Source organism: Grammomys surdaster, unplaced genomic scaffold (genome assembly GCF_004785775.1).
Source record: "Grammomys surdaster isolate TR1022 unplaced genomic scaffold, NIH_TR_1.0 125928, whole genome shotgun sequence".
Classification (NCBI taxonomy): Eukaryota; Metazoa; Chordata; class Mammalia; order Rodentia; family Muridae; genus Grammomys; species Grammomys surdaster.
In genome coordinates, this window is record NW_021620751.1 from 3,194,402 (window position 1) to 3,210,963 (window position 16,562).

The 16,562-nt window shown below is 41.9% G+C and overlaps 1 protein-coding gene across 1 annotated transcript in view; it reads left to right on the plus strand.

The window, feature by feature from the left end:
- The first annotated feature begins 1,570 nt into the window (after nt 1–1,570).
- The window catches only part of LOC114608619 (alpha-fetoprotein-like), a 35,857-nt gene continuing 20,865 nt past the window's right edge, over nt 1,571–16,562 (plus strand). The window contains exons 1-5 of the mRNA XM_028752621.1: nt 1,571–1,782; nt 4,943–5,075; nt 7,161–7,258; nt 8,820–8,949; nt 15,127–15,341. Coding sequence (XP_028608454.1) covers nt 1,571–1,782; nt 4,943–5,075; nt 7,161–7,258; nt 8,820–8,949; nt 15,127–15,341 — 788 coding nt within the window. The remainder of the gene's footprint in view (nt 1,783–4,942; nt 5,076–7,160; nt 7,259–8,819; nt 8,950–15,126; nt 15,342–16,562) is intronic.

Here is a 16,562-nt window from a genome sequence, read left to right on the forward strand (position 1 = left end):
TCGCAACGGCACAACCGGCCCGAACCTCACCCCCGCCCGATAGCGCCGTAGCTTTCCTTCTTTATTTGTGCAATTTCCTGCCCTGTCTCTTGAGCTAATGCCGTGTGTGTATCATGTTCTAGATTCTGAATAATGAAGGGACGTCATCAGTCCAAATTTTAAATCAAGATTCTGCCAGTGGCTATGTTAGTTTTTAGAACAATCCCCCTTTTTTATTTTCATTTCAAAAGATGACCTTTTTTTTTTGCATTTATTTCTCAAATATGAAACACACTTGCCAGCTGAGGTTTACCAAATGCCACACGTTAACTGCCACCTAAAGACATTAGAAAACATGGAAATTAATTACATTTCCAGCTGTAAAGCTGACGACAGAGCACACGCTGACTCAGAGTTCAATTCTTAAAATATGTTCCCATGGAAACAAAACTAAAAACGAATAGGAAATAAACCAAATTAGCAGCTTTGTGTGTGTGTGTGTGTGTGTGTGTGTGTGTAGTTCTCACTAGAAATATCCTGCTGCCCTGGGTATTCTGAATGATATCTAGTTATTTTTCAAAAGCCTTTCGATCACTTGCAAATGAAGCAATGTCACAGGAAAGAAAAATGGCAAATTCTCTGTGGTCGACATCTAGCAGGTATGAATTTAGGTTTTAAAACCCAGGAGAGGCTGTCAGAGATTGGGTCAGTAAAGGCACTTGCTGCTAACCCCGACAGCCTGATGATACCAGGAACCCATGCAGTGGAGGGAGAAAATTGTCCTCCTCAAGTGGTCCTCTGCCCTCTATACTTTATTTTGGGGAAAATAGGGTGATGATGGTGATGAAGATGATGATGGTGATGGTGGTGATGGTGATGTTCCAACAAAGAAAGAAGAGGGCAACATCGTCATTGCATGCTCAACACACAAATCTCATCTTTCAGTGTCAGCATTATGGTGGCTCAGTTTCTTCAGGATGCAGAAACTAGGCACACATGCTCACCATACATAATAGGTAAATGAGTGTTAAAAAAAGAGCACCTAAAAGATTTGTACTTAAAAGTTACGCCTGGAGGCTGACATGTAGTTCAGTCTGTGAAATATTTATACACGTATGAAGAGAAAGGTGCAGGTCCTAGTAGCTATGTCAAGCCAGGCACAGCCCTGCATTTCCATAACACCAGCAGTGGGGACCAGAGACAGGTAGATCCCCGAGCTTGCTGATCAGTCACTACAGCTGTAGCTGTAGGTTTAGTGAAAGACCTTGTCTTGGAACTAAGACGGACAGTGATTGACAAAGACATCCAGTATTGGCCTCTGCCGCTGCACATGCATGTGCACTTGTGCACACACTTACATGTATGCACACAGATGTACACACGTGCAAGCAGAATACATAAACAAAAATTTTTTAAAATTAATTAAAAATGCATATGTACACACATGGAACAAATACACAAATAAAATTGAAGTCTCTGTCTCCAGAGATTATTAGGTTCAAAGCTCGCCATACGTGCCCAGTTTAACTTCCACACTTCGAGAAATGTCGTCTCCTACCCTTTGCCTGTATGTCCCCCTTCCCTCCAACAGATGGCTTCTTTCCTTACTCGTATTTGCAACAGCCAAGGACTTGTGGATAATCATGTGTTCACTGACTGTTGTAAGATGAAAACTGCAGCAAGACTCCGGTGCTTCCTGTCATACAAGAAAGACAACGCAGACATTCATGATACACTCCTGATCACGAGACCAGAACTGACCTGTGAGATGGCTGAGGAGAGTAATATGTCCCTGAAGGCGAGGTAGGCCACTTCTCTTTCCCATGGGTCTTTTACAAAGAATACTTCCCAATTTTTAAGACAGACCCTTTTGCATATCAAATTCCCTGGAACCAATGTTTTATTATATGGAATTAAAATGGAAACATGAGCTATGATTCTTTTTCCCCTTTTAAAGAAGATGCCAATTGATATCCTATTGGATAAATAGGGCCTGGACGTGTCTGCTGTAGATGATTAGAAATGACTAGGCCCTGTAAAGGGCTTGCCTCTGATTAGAAAGAGCAGTAGGAGTCAATATTCAGTGTTGTAGTGAGAAGCAATGTTAGTGCAAAACAAACACTTGAGGTTAAAACAGCATCGTAAACCCTAGGAAAGTAAAAAGGAGGGCTTGTGGCTACACACCATAAAGCCAACCTGACCAAATAAGAGGATAAACAAGGCTCTGGGAAGTTGGCAAAGACACTCTAGGCAGGCTTCTGCTGGCTCCCACGAAGCCCACCTGTCCCCTGTGAGGAACACGAACAAGGAAGGTGCCTGTCCTTACCCCTCTTGAACATTCCAGCACCATGGATAGAACATGTTTTGCATCTAAAGCATCAGATTGCGAAGGGTTTAAACTGGAAGCAAGAATGGCTTCTAAGCAGGCCACTACCTATTTCAGGAAGGAGACCATCCCAGGCCTCCCTAGGGATGACCCAAGGGAGGGGAAATGGTGGACTAAGATGTAAATCCAGATTCCAGGGCTGTCCTTTGTTTGTGCTGCTTGGCTTGGTCCTCCTGTCCCATGGAGGGATGCTTGTGCTTCTGTATCCTTACCTGCTGACCTAACCGTGTCTGATGAACTTTTGTTCCAGTGCCACTGTGTGAGTTCTTCTTGGAAGGCATAAGAATCAAGATTGCTTCAGAGCTTGGGATATGAGAGTATTTAGAAGGTGCCATATCTATCTCTCCATGTACAACAAAGGGTCCAGTTGACTAGGCTAACCTAGGAAAACCATAAAAAGCAGAGAGCACTGTGGGTAGAGGCCAGTAACAGGCCCCAGTCCTAGTGAGATGCATCAATAGAGAGCAGACAGAGCATCTGAGAGGCATGGCATAAGGTCTGTCATTTGAGCCAAGAAACAGCAATAACTGTAGATTAAACAGAGGTGAATTTTCAGGTAAAAAACAGACTGTGTAATGCTGGGGTGAGTGACGGTACTATGGTATTATCAAGATCACAGTCTGGAAGCCTAATTAGCATGGAGTTGCATCTGTTTTGAGTCAGGTGCTAACAAGTAGTTAGGGTTTAGAGCCAGGAAAGGACAAGGGGAACACAAGACTGTGGCTCTCATGGAATTCGGCTGCATCCGTATTTCTCAAGTCAGACATGGACATCTGGACTGAGGCAGAAACCTGATTGCTGAATCTAGAGTCTGGGAGCTTGGTGGTGATCTGATAGTGGATTTTACGAATGTTAGTCTAAGTCAGGGATAATTGAGGAGACTGGATGACATGGAGATGAACAACCTAAACCTGTTTAGTTCATACTCACAGGGACAGAAGTGACCTCAGAGGTTTCTGAAGCTTCATGAAATGATCATATGCCCTTTGACAGTAGAAAAGATTAGACATGTATCACACAAGTTCCAAAATGCCCAGCATTAAGGACAAAATATGAGTATAGCTACTCATACTAAAGTGCTATATGTGCTGCTGTTTACTACAGGGTTCAGGCAACCCCAGAGCATCCCCACAGCAGATGAGACACACAAGCAGCATACTGAAGGGCACTGTCAGGGACTTGGGTGGACATCATGCTCCCCAACTGAACTGTACTCCCTGATAAAGTGCCTGCTCTTGAAGGCCTGCTTGTCAGGACTTTAGCAGAGGCTTTCTTGTTCCCAGTCTCATTAGCGCTTTGTCCTTGCCCAGGGGTCCATGAAACAGGAGTTTTTCTTCAGTCCTCCCTCAGGAACGAGAAGATTTAATATCTATGATAATTCCTTTCTGAATAAAAAGTTACTGTGTGCAAACGTGTGTGTGTGTGTGTGTGTGTGTGTGTGTGTGTGTGTGAAAGGATAACTTTGTGGGACCATTTCTCTTCTCTTCCCTTGGCATATGACTCAGCTATCAAACTGGTCACCAGCTAACATGGCAAGGTCCTTTACCACTGAGCCATCTTGTTAACCCCTGGGTTGATTCCTATGACCCTCAACCGGGCTGAATAGAAGATCCAGCATCCAAGCATTCTTCTGTTGGCTCTTCCCTTCATGACCCTAGTAAATAGTTAATTACAGTCCAACTGTGACTTTCACCTTGGCTTCCAGCCATACTTGGCTACTTTGACATCTGGCGGCTCAGTCGTTTTCCCAGCTCAGCTCAAATCCTGACAATTCTTATCTAATGACTAACTGGATCTCAGATGTCTCTGCCTTGAGTTACGGCATCAGGAACATGTGTTTATAAAAGAAAGAGGATTGAGAGTTTTGAAAAGAAATAAACAGTTAAGCCTAGAAGCAAGGTGTAGCACGCCCATTCATCTTTTATTGATCAAAGCTGCCAACTTCACTACAGGGCAAGCAGCGTTCCTAAGCGCACAGGAAAAGGACGTGGATTTGTGTGCACAAACAAGTTTTGCTCTACAATGTCTATCTGTGCTGGGTGCATACGCATCTTGTACATGAGTCTGTTTTTTAATGAGTTCCACAGGCAAATATGAGGAAACATAATTTCAGAGAATTTAGTACCAAGCAAAAATACTGAATGGCAGGTCTCAGGACACTGGTGTTGACTGTGACAGCCTGGAAAGAACTTCCGGATGATCTTGAGAGACTTCTGGCTACCGTCAATACTTGTAAAGTCAGTTCCTAATCCTGATGAACAATCCTGCATACCAGTGCCACTTAAGACTATTGAACTTCCTACCTTCCTGTCTCTCTAAGGAAGTAGAGAGATCTAATTTCTCATTATGTTCAACCCACCTGACACAGTCATTTCATGGGCACCTGGAGAATGATCCTTGTGATTTGTTCATAGTAAACATTTGATGGTTTTAGGCATAGTTCTACCAAATCTCAATCTATGGGATTTCTGGAAGTTTCAGACAGCCACAAAATGAATAAATGCTGTGCGTTTGAAATGACGTTGTCATACGGGACTCAACAGCAAAGTTCACAACTTTTCAACTGTCAAATTACAGGTTCAGCTATGAAATGTCTAGAAGACATCCATTCTTATTCGGACCCACTATCTTAACCATGTCTGCATGCTATGAAACAGCTGTTCAGTCATGTTGTCAAGAAGAAAATAAAACAGAGTGCCTGCGGACAAAGGTACTGTATATGCAGCTCGGTTGTTTAGGGTTTTGTGATGGAAGTTATGGATTGTAGACAAGCAGCATAACACGACCCCGCAGCATGCCAGAGATGCAGACTCTGACACTCTTCTCTGGACCTGACAAATTGAGTCCATTTTAAAAAAAGAAAGGTATGTAGTCTAGCAGTGTGAGAAGCAGGACAGTTTTGAAAATAAACATTTAAGCATTCCAGACACTGTTGCTATATAACTGAGCAACTCAACATTCAGAGATGTAAAAGGAATGGTGATTATTTGATTACCATTAGTGTCTGTGAATCAGGAACTCGGGAAGTAACTCATCTGTGGCTTTCCGGTTCATAAACTTTCATGTAATTGTAATCAGGTAACATCTGGATCTGGGATTTGGGAGGAGCTGGAGTCCCTGGGCATTAATACATCATCTCTTCTTTTATCATACAGTCTCAAGTATGTGCACGTAGTATTCTCAACTGGGCTACTTTGGGCTGTTTAACAGCATGGTGGCCAGAGGGCAACTGGATTGCTTCCCTGTAGCCAAAATCTTCAGGAAGGAATCTTCTAGTAGACAAAGATGAAGCTGTGCAGCCATTTGTAATCTAGTCTCTGAAGTCATTTCTACCAGGTACTCCTGTTTGAAACACTGCAAGACCTCACCAGTTGGAGAGGGCCTGAAGGTAGACTTTACTCCTTGTTGGGATAACAATGTTCAGTCCCTTCTCAGAAAAAACATAGGACAGGGGATGTTTTAGCCTTTTGACCATCATTGAATAGAAACAAATCAGTGGTTCAGTTTAAGATAAAAGTGTGTGTGTGTGTGTGTGTGTGTGTGTGTGTGTGTGGTGCTCATTAAAGGATCTAAACAGAGAAATTCTAAACACCAGCAGAGCCATGTTTGAGGGGCCACCACACAGATTTTCTACATGCCATGCTGGAAACTAATGGTAATTTGGTAATCATTGTGCTGAATAACTCAAGGCTAAGTATGGCTGGGTTTGTCTTGATGTTTTTATTGTTCTGAGTAAGAAACCATCTCATTTTCTCTAAAATTCATAGAACTTTATCTCTTTCTCCTACCTAGTTCTTTCCTGTGTATTAAAAATAATAGGGTATCTGAAGAGATTCTGCCGTAGGCTAAGGACTCCATGGTTGCATTATTCTCCATTAAAGCTATTTGTTTATATTTCTGACCTCTCCATTATTATCCTGGTGGATTCTGATTCCATCGGAAGCTAATTCTCAGTAAGCAGACGGTCATTTTTCTTTCCTCTTGCTTTCACTTTAATTAAATCCTGAAAGCCAATGGTTATACTCTGATGCCTGTCTCATTGTCTAGCATTTCAAAATAAAATACAAATACATTTGTCCATTTTCACGAGGGTCTCTGAGGCCTCATCAAGCTCTGATCACAGGCACAATTAATATGCGATATAATTGATTATGTAGTTTTCTCCAAGGACAGACCAAGAGCTGCTTAGAACAGACATTGCAGGGACACTGTGAGCATCACAATGGGAAGACCTCTTGGCTGGCTTACCTTGTCTGCTTATGTTAACACTACAGGGGCATGTTGCATATTTAGAAACATGCATACATGTTTCTTAGTGAAGAAACCGAATGTGAAGAAAACATTGTGACTTGTACACCATCCTTTTGAGTAGAAGTCTAGGATTAAAAAAAACCCCAAACATTTGGAGGTAAAGAAGTTAACATGCATTTGAGAATTGAAGCATCTATTTCAGCTGAGTGGTTTGAGACATATCCGGAATTAAAATGGTTAATGACTTAGATTAAAGGAAGCACAGTCATGGGGCAGTTTTGAGTCTCTTTTGACATTTTGCTCTCCAGACATTACTTTGTTTATGAATTTTTGAGGTAAATGGTCTTTGGGGAGAGTGAGGTATTATTTTTGCAAAAACCTTGCCATATTATGTCTTTGCAGTTATCCCCTCTTAAGTCAGTAGATTGAAGACTTTCAAATGCTGAGGACATCAGTGACTTCTAATTTTCTATCTTTTCCAATGATGTTGTTAACATTATCCGTTACTAACACATTTCTTTAATGAATTGTTTTCCGTTTGCAGCTAGAACCCATCAGAAAATATATTAGAGGAATATCTGTGAGACATCATCATTTATGTGAAATTGGGACCAAATTCAATGAGAAAGTGGCAAGTGCGGTGTAAGTTTCCTACATGGATCTGTGTTCTGCTGCTGCTGCGCAGTCATCTGTTTTGACTAAACTACTTTGAAAAATCATTTACCCATTATTTAACACTATTTGTCAGTACAAGCCTGGAATCCTTCTGTCTTAGTTTGGGTTTCCATTGCTATGAAGAGACACTATGACCTAGGCAACTTTTATAAAGGACATTTAATTAGGGCTATTGTACAGGTTCATTATCATCATGGTAGGAAGCATGGTGGCAAGCATGTAGGCATGGTGCTAGAAGAGTTGAGAGTTCTACATCTTCATCCAAAGGAAGCCAGGAGCAGGCTGGCTCTCATGTGGCTAGGAGGAAGGTCTTAAAGACCACCCCACAGTGACATACCTACTCCAACAAGGCCACACCCAGTCCAACAAGGCCACACCTCCTAGTAGTGCCACTCCTTGGGTCAAGCATATTCAAACCACCACACGTTTCTGTATCTATGCTTTGCATCTGTTCAAACATGGCACAAGATCTGTGTAGGAAACCACATAGTCCTCAACTGCCCTCAGGATCATCTCCATTAGTTTATCTCATCTGCACAGATCCTCAGTGCATGATAGACTTTTGGCATTAAGGTCCAGAGACTTCAGGCTTATATACTGGTCTTGCAGAGGACATGAGTTAGGTTCTCAATAGCCACATTGAAGGGCTCAAAATTGCCTGTAACTCAGCTCTGGGGGACCTTCTACCCTCTTCTGGACTCCTCTGGTACCTGTGCATTTTTATACACAGTCACACACATCCATATCATTATAAATAAAAGTAAAACTTAAAGAGAAGATTTGGGAGTTTGGCCGGGCATGGTAGCATATTGGCTATAATTCCATCATTTGAGAGGTAGAGACAGGAGGATCGGGAGTTCAAGGTTATCCTGGGCTACATAGTGTGTTCAAGGCCAGTTTGGGTTATAGGGGATGATGATGATGATGATGCAGAGACTAGCTGACCCTCCCTTTGTAGTAAAGAACATAGAAATAAATATTCTTTTTTCTCTGGAACTAAGGGATGGGGAAGGCTTTCATGCCTCCTTTCCACCTGGAATTCATGTATTTTTCTTATCACCATCTTCCCCAGCGAGTGACAGCGCTGAAGTTCCTGAAGGGCAGGGTAATTTTATTTCCAGAGAACCCCCAGAGTCTTGACAATGGGCACAAAAGAGCGCTGTGCTTTATTCATTTTCCTCTGTGATGAGGCTGGCCATACTTCTAAGGCTATCAAGGTATACGTTTCAATGTCTCAGCAACTCAGCTTCCTTAAATGCTGAAAATTACTAGATTTCACATTATTGAGATTTGATCTTTCTGTGGGGCTGCACATAGGCACCAGAGCAGTAGAAAACACTTCCTAATACTTGCTAATTTATTTAGTCACGTTTGGTTCCTTGAAGTGGAAAGTCAAAATATGGAAGAAAGGGAGGGAGGAATGTTTTAATTATATTATAATCTCAACAATAAAATAATTACTGAAAACAGAATGCTATGCTCATTCTAAAAAAGAAAAAAGTATCGATATACTCAATTTTCTTTACAGAGAATTGATTCTACTCACTAAAAAGCAACCTAAAGCTAATTTTTCTGAAATCTCCAAATTGACAGTGGATGTTAAAAATCTGCATGAGACCTGCTGTGAAGGGAATACATTAGCGTGTGCCCTGGGCAGGGTAAGACAGCTCTTCTTTCTTTATAACTAAAACTTTTTAATTAGTTAAATTTGTTCATTGACAATTTCATACATGTACAACACATACTGATTGCTACCACCCTCTCCCACATTAACCTTTAAAAGGATTAAAATTCCTAAGCAATGTTACAATAGTAAATAATGAAACTAGACGAGTAATGATCGCTCCTTTGTGTCAGGAGACAGACAAAACAAAAATCTCTTCACATATAAACAGCACCTATGCCCAGCCAGCAATGTAGGACTGCTGGGGTTTGGACTGGATTTCCAGGTTGTAGTGGAAATAGAGTTGCTGGCTTGAGAAAGCCAGTGCCCAAGGTGCTTCCATTCTGCTTCAGGGAGCTTTTGCTCTTCCGTTCTCACCTACGATAAATTTGAAACATTGATATGTGCCATATAATATGGTATGCACTGTCTTCTTATCTTTGCATGATCGTTTGATTTCTTGTTCATCAACGGATTTTTTTTTTGAGGTTCATTTATTTTATATATGTGAGTACACTGTTGCTCTCTTCAGACACACCAGAAGAGGGCATTGGATCCCTCTACAGATGGTTGTGAGCCACCATGTGGTTGCTGGGAACTGAACTCAGGACCTTTGGAAGAGCTGTCAGTGCTCTTAACCGCTGAACCATTTCTCCAGCCCCTCACCGATGGATCGTATAAATGAAAAAGTACTTGTCATACAGTATGAGGACTGGTATTCTGATCCACACAACTCATGAGGAGCTGGATGTGGTGGTACTCATCTGTAATCCTACTGTGCCCACAGTGAAAAGGGAGCCCCAGAGGCAGGGGACTGCCCAAAAGTCCACTGGCCAGCTAGTCCAGCTAATATGATGGTGAGCAATCAGAGAACCTGCTCCAAATAAGACGGAAGGCTAGGACAGACAGTCGAGGTTGACCTCTGACCTCTGCCTGTGCACTGTGGCACTCATGCACCTGCACTCACATATTCACACTTACATACTCAATATGCACACGCACGCACACACACACACACACACACGCCCCACACACATCAAAAAGGCATAGTGAAAAGCTAGTTTTTACATTTTAAACACTTTTGTGAATCTCATTTTGGTGTATTTGGGGACTTGTGATGTGATGTTTTATGTGTTTATACTAGAATTTTCTCATTTAACTGTTACATATATACATATACACATATGTATATATATATATATAAATATAGTTTGTATATTCATTTATGCTAATTTCTAAAAATGAATGTTTTCCTTTTAAAATTTCTAACATTTAAAAAATAGATTTTTTAAAAATAGACTTGGAAGGTTTTTTTTTCTTTTTTTCTTTTCTTTTTTTTATTGGATGTTTTATTTACATTTCATATGTTATCCCCTTACCCCATTCCCCCCCCCCCACCCAGGAACCACCTATCCCATCACCCCTCCTCCTGCTCCTCTGCGGATGTGCCCCTACCTAACCCCCAATTCCCACCTCCCCACTCTCAAATTCCCACCCACTGGGGCATCTAGCCTTCATGAGACCAAGGATCTCTTCTCCCACCTATGCCCGACAGGGCCATCCTCCCTTACATATACAGCTGGAGCCATAGATCCCTCCCTAAGTGCTCCCAGGCTGGTGGTTTAGACCCTGGGACCTCTGGTTGGTTGGTATTGTTGCTCTCCTCATGGGGCTGCAAACCCTTTCAGCTCCTACAGCCTTCACTCTACCTCCTCCATTGGGAACCCCATGATCAGTTCAATGGTTAGCTGTGAGCATCTGCCTCTGAATATGTCAGACTCTTGCAGACCTCTAAGGAGACAGCTATATCAGACTCTTGTCAGCATGCACTTCCTGACTTCCATATCAGCATCTACCTTTGGTGACTGCACATGGGATGGATACCCAGGTGGAATGGTCTCCAGACAGCCCTTCCTTCAGTTTCTATCCCTCACTTTGTCTCCATATTTGCTCCCTTGAGTACTTTTGTTACTCCTTCTAAGAAGGACCGAAGCACCCCCACTTGGTCTTCCTTCTTCATGAGCTTAAAAAATAGATTTATTTTTATTTTATGTATGTATGGGTGTTTTCCTTGTATGTGTCTGTGAACCATGTATATGGAGCACCCAAGAGAGCCAGAGGAGATATCCTGGGACTGGAGTTACAGATGATTGTTAGCTGCCAAGTGGATGCTGGGAATCGAATCCTGGGACTCTAGAGGAGAAGCCAGTGCTCTTAACGTCTCTCCAGCCCCTTCGACATTTTACAAATAGGACTGAGGCTATGTGTTATTTGAAGTATTTAAGCTTGTCTATTAAACCTCAGGTTCAGGTTGGAGACAGAAAAACAGAATGCTTTTCCATTCCACATCTGCCAGTCTTAGTGTTTTTCCAGCAAATACTCATTGCTCGTAGATTCTGTAATTCTAAAATCATCTGCTTTTCCAGATGCAATACCCAATATTCACAGCACTTCCAATGTTGTTCCCAGGCTAACACATGCTTGGAGCAGCCAAAAATTTGAGTTGCCATAGTCCTGTGAGGTCCAACAAGGCTCTGTTCTGGATTTGTTTTGGCCTTCACACTGTAAACTAATGTTCTTTTTCTTACTTAATGGCAACCTTTCTGTGGTAATTCTGAAAAGGCAACCTTTCTGTTGGTAATTCTGATGCTCAAGATTGTTTCAGATACAGCAGCACAATGCTGCTTTAAGTACAAGATGACATTCATCTTATACGGAAAATGTGAAGCTGAGATAGATGAGTTTCTGCCCTATGCGGTGTTGTCTTGCTATTGTCTATGAGTTCAACGTTGAGAAAGCAACAACCCCTCGCACAGAGACGTGTACTAAGCAAGGCTATGTCTCGGTTGGTTAGTTGATTGGTTAATGGTGTAGCCAGAGGCTCAGGGGAGCCCTGCATTTTTCCTAGAGTGGCATTGATTCAGTATGTACCAATTCAGTGTTTAGACTGGGAATCGACTGTTTACTTTGTCGTGTGTTTAATGGGATTCTTCTTCAAAACATCTCGCTTATTAGCATTTTCTCATTAAGGGAAATAGAGCTGTAGATGAAACTATCGCTTGAAATAAAAACGCCATCAGTTATGTAATTGTATGTCCTTTTTCTTATGTATTCGATCTTCTTTTTAATTAATTGGCTCTGAAAAAAAAGAAATGGTTTAATTTATTTGTCTTCTCCAAAGCAAATTCTTGGACTGACTCACTGGGTTTATGCTTTTAATTATATTGATTCACTTCTTAGCTTTGTCTGCTGCTTCTATCACAGACCTTTTGGTTGTCTGCTTGGTGGTGTTCCCATTCTGTTAAAAATAACTGTGTTATTAACTATTCGATTTGAAGAACAAGTTCCTCTTTTTTCCCTTTCTGTTTCAGGGGGATTGAATTTAGGACCTTGTATATCCTAAGCTGGTGCTACACCACTGATCAAAACTTCCAACCCAATCATTTTTTTTTCATATACCATCTTCCACCATTCCTGTCATCTTAACCTATATCTCTCCCAATTAGACCATTTCTTTTCCCACTCTGAGGAAAGATCTTTGTACTGCACACAGCAGTGCTTGCTGTATGTCTCCAAGCTTTGTTGACTGTGTCCAGCCCTTATCACATCCTATTACACCATGCTGATTCACAGTTCCATACGGACCAAAAGGAATGTGTTTGTTCTCAACAGTAATCTTTGACATTGTTATAATTTAATATTCCCATGTCAATCACTAGAACTCAGTAAGGTCCTCTCAGCTTCTCTTTGACTCAGCAGCACTGTAGGATCTGACTCTGTAACCCTGTAGGGACAATAATCTAAGACCGTGTGGTCATCGCTACAGCACTAACTTTTAAATGCTAGTGCCCAGGCCCACGTCTGACCATCTCAAGACACTGAGAGCATCTTCTCTATTCTTGACAGATAGTTCATTCATTTCCCACAGTCTTAGCAAGGATCATTTTCACTACTCATTTTGCAGACTAGAAAGCTGGGCCACAAGGAAGTAAGAAAGTTCCCCAAATTACAGTCAGCAGGTGGCAATCAAGGACAGCACTGAGTTGTCAAACACAGTGGTAATTTATGTCTCCAAATCACCAGATGATGGAAGACACTTTCACCTTCTAATATCTAGGTTCTTACAGTTTTTTTATCTCCTCCTCCTCCTTTTCTTACGACCCTTTGAGATTCAGTGTTCCAGGCAGCTCTGTTCCCGTTCTTCTCCAGCTGTAAATGCACTGACAGAGCTAAGGAGACACCCAGTAAGAACTCCCTTTTTTTTTTCTTCCTGTTTAATCCATCTCTGGACATGAATTGTATTTCCTGCCTGTCCAAAGACTAGGTGGGACCACTTGTCTGAGTTGTGGTTAAAAGGTACTCAGGCCATTTGAGTAACTTACAGCTGTCTTCTGGGTTTCATCCTACCGTACACGTACTCGTATAAGCACTGGCTAAGGGAGGCCTGGCACACTTGGTAAAGTAATCTGCATTCCTAGGCCCCATGACAAAGAACTGTAACAGAGACACATGGTTAGAAATAGAAATAGAGACCATTCATTATGAAAGAGAAGGAACTCTAGAGAATATGAGTGGGTTAGTGAGCTAAGGGGAAAAGCATCCTTCCCCTCCCTCTCCCCCACCCCACCCTTTACCCCTATCCCCATCCCACCCCTACCTCATTCCCTCCCCTACCTCTACCCTTACACAAAAGCATCAGGCCTCCATGACATGACTAACCCCTTCTCAGACACTTCCACAGCACCACCTCTCCCTTTTTTGTGCAGTATGAACTTTCCCTCGGCATGCTCTGTTCATTAGATGAAGTCCAGATGAAGAAGGCTCCCTATTTGTCTTTTAAAACAGGTTCCTTTTATAATAATCTCGATGTTTCTGTCGCTAGACCGTCCTCTCCCATTACACTCTCATCCCAGTGACCTTTAATGCTAAAGGCAACGCCAGAAGCCACAGGTAGAAGGTAAAAAAGCCGCCACGCTTCCTTCTAGGAACTGCTACCTGGAGAAGAGATGGAGCTTGCTGGTGCTGGGTCACGGAGAGCACTCGAGCGCCTCAGTGAACCAGCACGCATGCGTCCTTCAGAGTCTCAAACTGACCCATAATTAGCTTCTGAGTAGCACTCAGACTTTCGAGTTGATCATTCCTAGATTTTTTCAGTAGTGGCTACTGCTTGAGGCAAATCTCCTTGTAACAACCTTATAGATGCTTGAAGCCGTTCTGAACTCAACACCCACAGGAAATTCTTCAGTTTAACCCTTCAACAGCGATCCTCATCTCCTCTTTCCCATAAACATTAGCTTCAGGGAATTCTACTTCCCTCACTCTTAAGCAATCCTAGATCCTTTCTCCTCAGGCCCTTAGCTCCCCTTTGTTTAAAAAAAAAAACAAAAACAAAATTTAGTTCTGCCTGCCAAAAGTGCCTAGTCCAACCAAGTCTTTACTAATTTTCTCAACAACTTTAAATGACCCTTTCCCAGCCATGCTGTGCTTTCTTACCTCTAAGATTTTATATGCCTATGAGAACAAAAATTTTTGTATGTTTTCCCTTGTTTCCAATTAACTTCTAATTGTCCTTCGTGACTTGAATCGTTGAAGACCATCATCACTGCCATATCCATTCTATCTGGACCGTAAGTTTCTCTGATTTATTCTGAAGAATCTTATTGAGCTCCTAAATATTATGACTGATTTGTTTAGTCACTGGACTCTTTTGAGTAGATCATGAGTTCCTTATGTGTACTTCATAGATTCAAGCGATTACCTGTGCATTTCAGCAGATCTGGCATTAGGACAGTACACAGAATACACTGAGTAACAGAGAGTGTGTGTGATGTCTTCAAAGACAAGTGCTTAGACCGAGAACCTACAGTAAGAACAACAATAAGAAGCAATAGAACCTCGGCTTATACTTTTTGGGCTAAGTGGGGAATCATTAATGCAACCTGTCTCCTCCTATATTCTTAATAGGTAGATAAGAGTTTTAGACACTACTTAAGGTCAAATAGACATGTATTTCTTTCCAAACGGAGTTAATAATGAATGTCTCTTTGGGATTTTTCAGTTTGCCTCTGGTAAAGCGGCGGGTGCGGTATCGAGTGTTCCTCCGCTAGTCTAATGACAGCAAACTAAGTTGAGGATAAAGTAATCAAAGAATGATTTCCCATCCTGTCCCTAGCGCCAGCTTATGAACTACACCTGCTCCAACCAGGCCGTCTTATCCAGCAAGTTTGCTGAGTGCTGTGAGCAACCAGAACCATTCCGCGGGGAATGCATCATCAACTCAGAGAATGATGACAAACCCGACCTTTCAGCGCTGCCCCTTACAAGATTTACCGAAGACCAGTCTGTGTGCGAACAATTCAGCGGCAACCAGGACGACTTTCTACAAGAGTAATGCCACTTTCCTTCTAGTAACTTATGGATTCATTTGGGAGATGTTGCAGACTTTAATGTAAATGGTGCCGGTGACGAAGAGTCTGGCCAAGAGGAGTCTGAGGTTGTTCAGGTCCATTCATGATGCTGAGTGGGATTGTGGGTTCAGGTGCTTGGGAACAGTACATGAAAGAGAAGAGGGTCCTTTCTTCTAGATGTTGACAATGAGTGTAAAAGGCTTTTTAAAAAGAGCATGGTGATAGCTAAGTGTTCCAGACATCGGGATGAGGACTTACAGATAAAGAAGATGATAAGATTGGTATTCCTGGCTAGTGCTTCTATTCTAATTAATTTAGTATACACTATCAAATACACATACCATTTAAGCATTAAGGAGTTGGAACGCTAACATCATTGGTGTCCATTCAGAAGTGGATTTGTGCATCAAAGCAAGATGATTTCAATACATAATATTAAGACAATAGCACTATGCAATTAAATTGCTTCCAGAGTGACGTCATGTGTGCAGCCATGAGAATAGAGTTTTCCTCAGAGTTAAATGATCCCACTTATATTTTACAAATTATGTCTGATCCTAGCTAATAAAATCCAATACTACTATCTGAACCCCACTCATATAAATTCCTAAGCTTGAATTTGGTACTGAAAAGTCAATGGATTTGTGCTGACTGGATCCAGTAGTAAAAGTTGTATGAAACCGAGCGTTGTGGGTGCCTGTCCAACCTTGCTATACAGCAGCCTGATCTCCCAGGCAGTGTGTTCCAACTGAAAGCTGAGGTGGTTTGTGAGGACACAACAAAGGGTTCATCTTCATATGTGTTTTGAAAACATTCTAGAGTCCATTTTATTTGCCTTCTAAAATATTGATGATGATGATGATTGCATGTGTGTTTCTGGGCATACTAAGGCTAGCAGTGCCAGATTCCCTGGACCTGGAGTCACAAGCAGTTGTGCGCTCCTGTATGTGGGAGCTGGGAACTAAACTCTGGTCCTCTGGAAGAGTGGTGTGTGCTCTTCACCACTGGGCCATCTCTGCAGCCCCCATTTTATTTCTTTTGGTGAGCCAGATGACTGTATAGATTATGACTGGACTACACACACTTAATGGCTTATTTGAAAGGGGGCTGAGGAGATGGTTATTTAATGCTTCAAAAATACATTCATAGGTGATTCATAGGTCTTTTGTTTTTAAGAAAAATATTTAGTCCCAAAGATAAT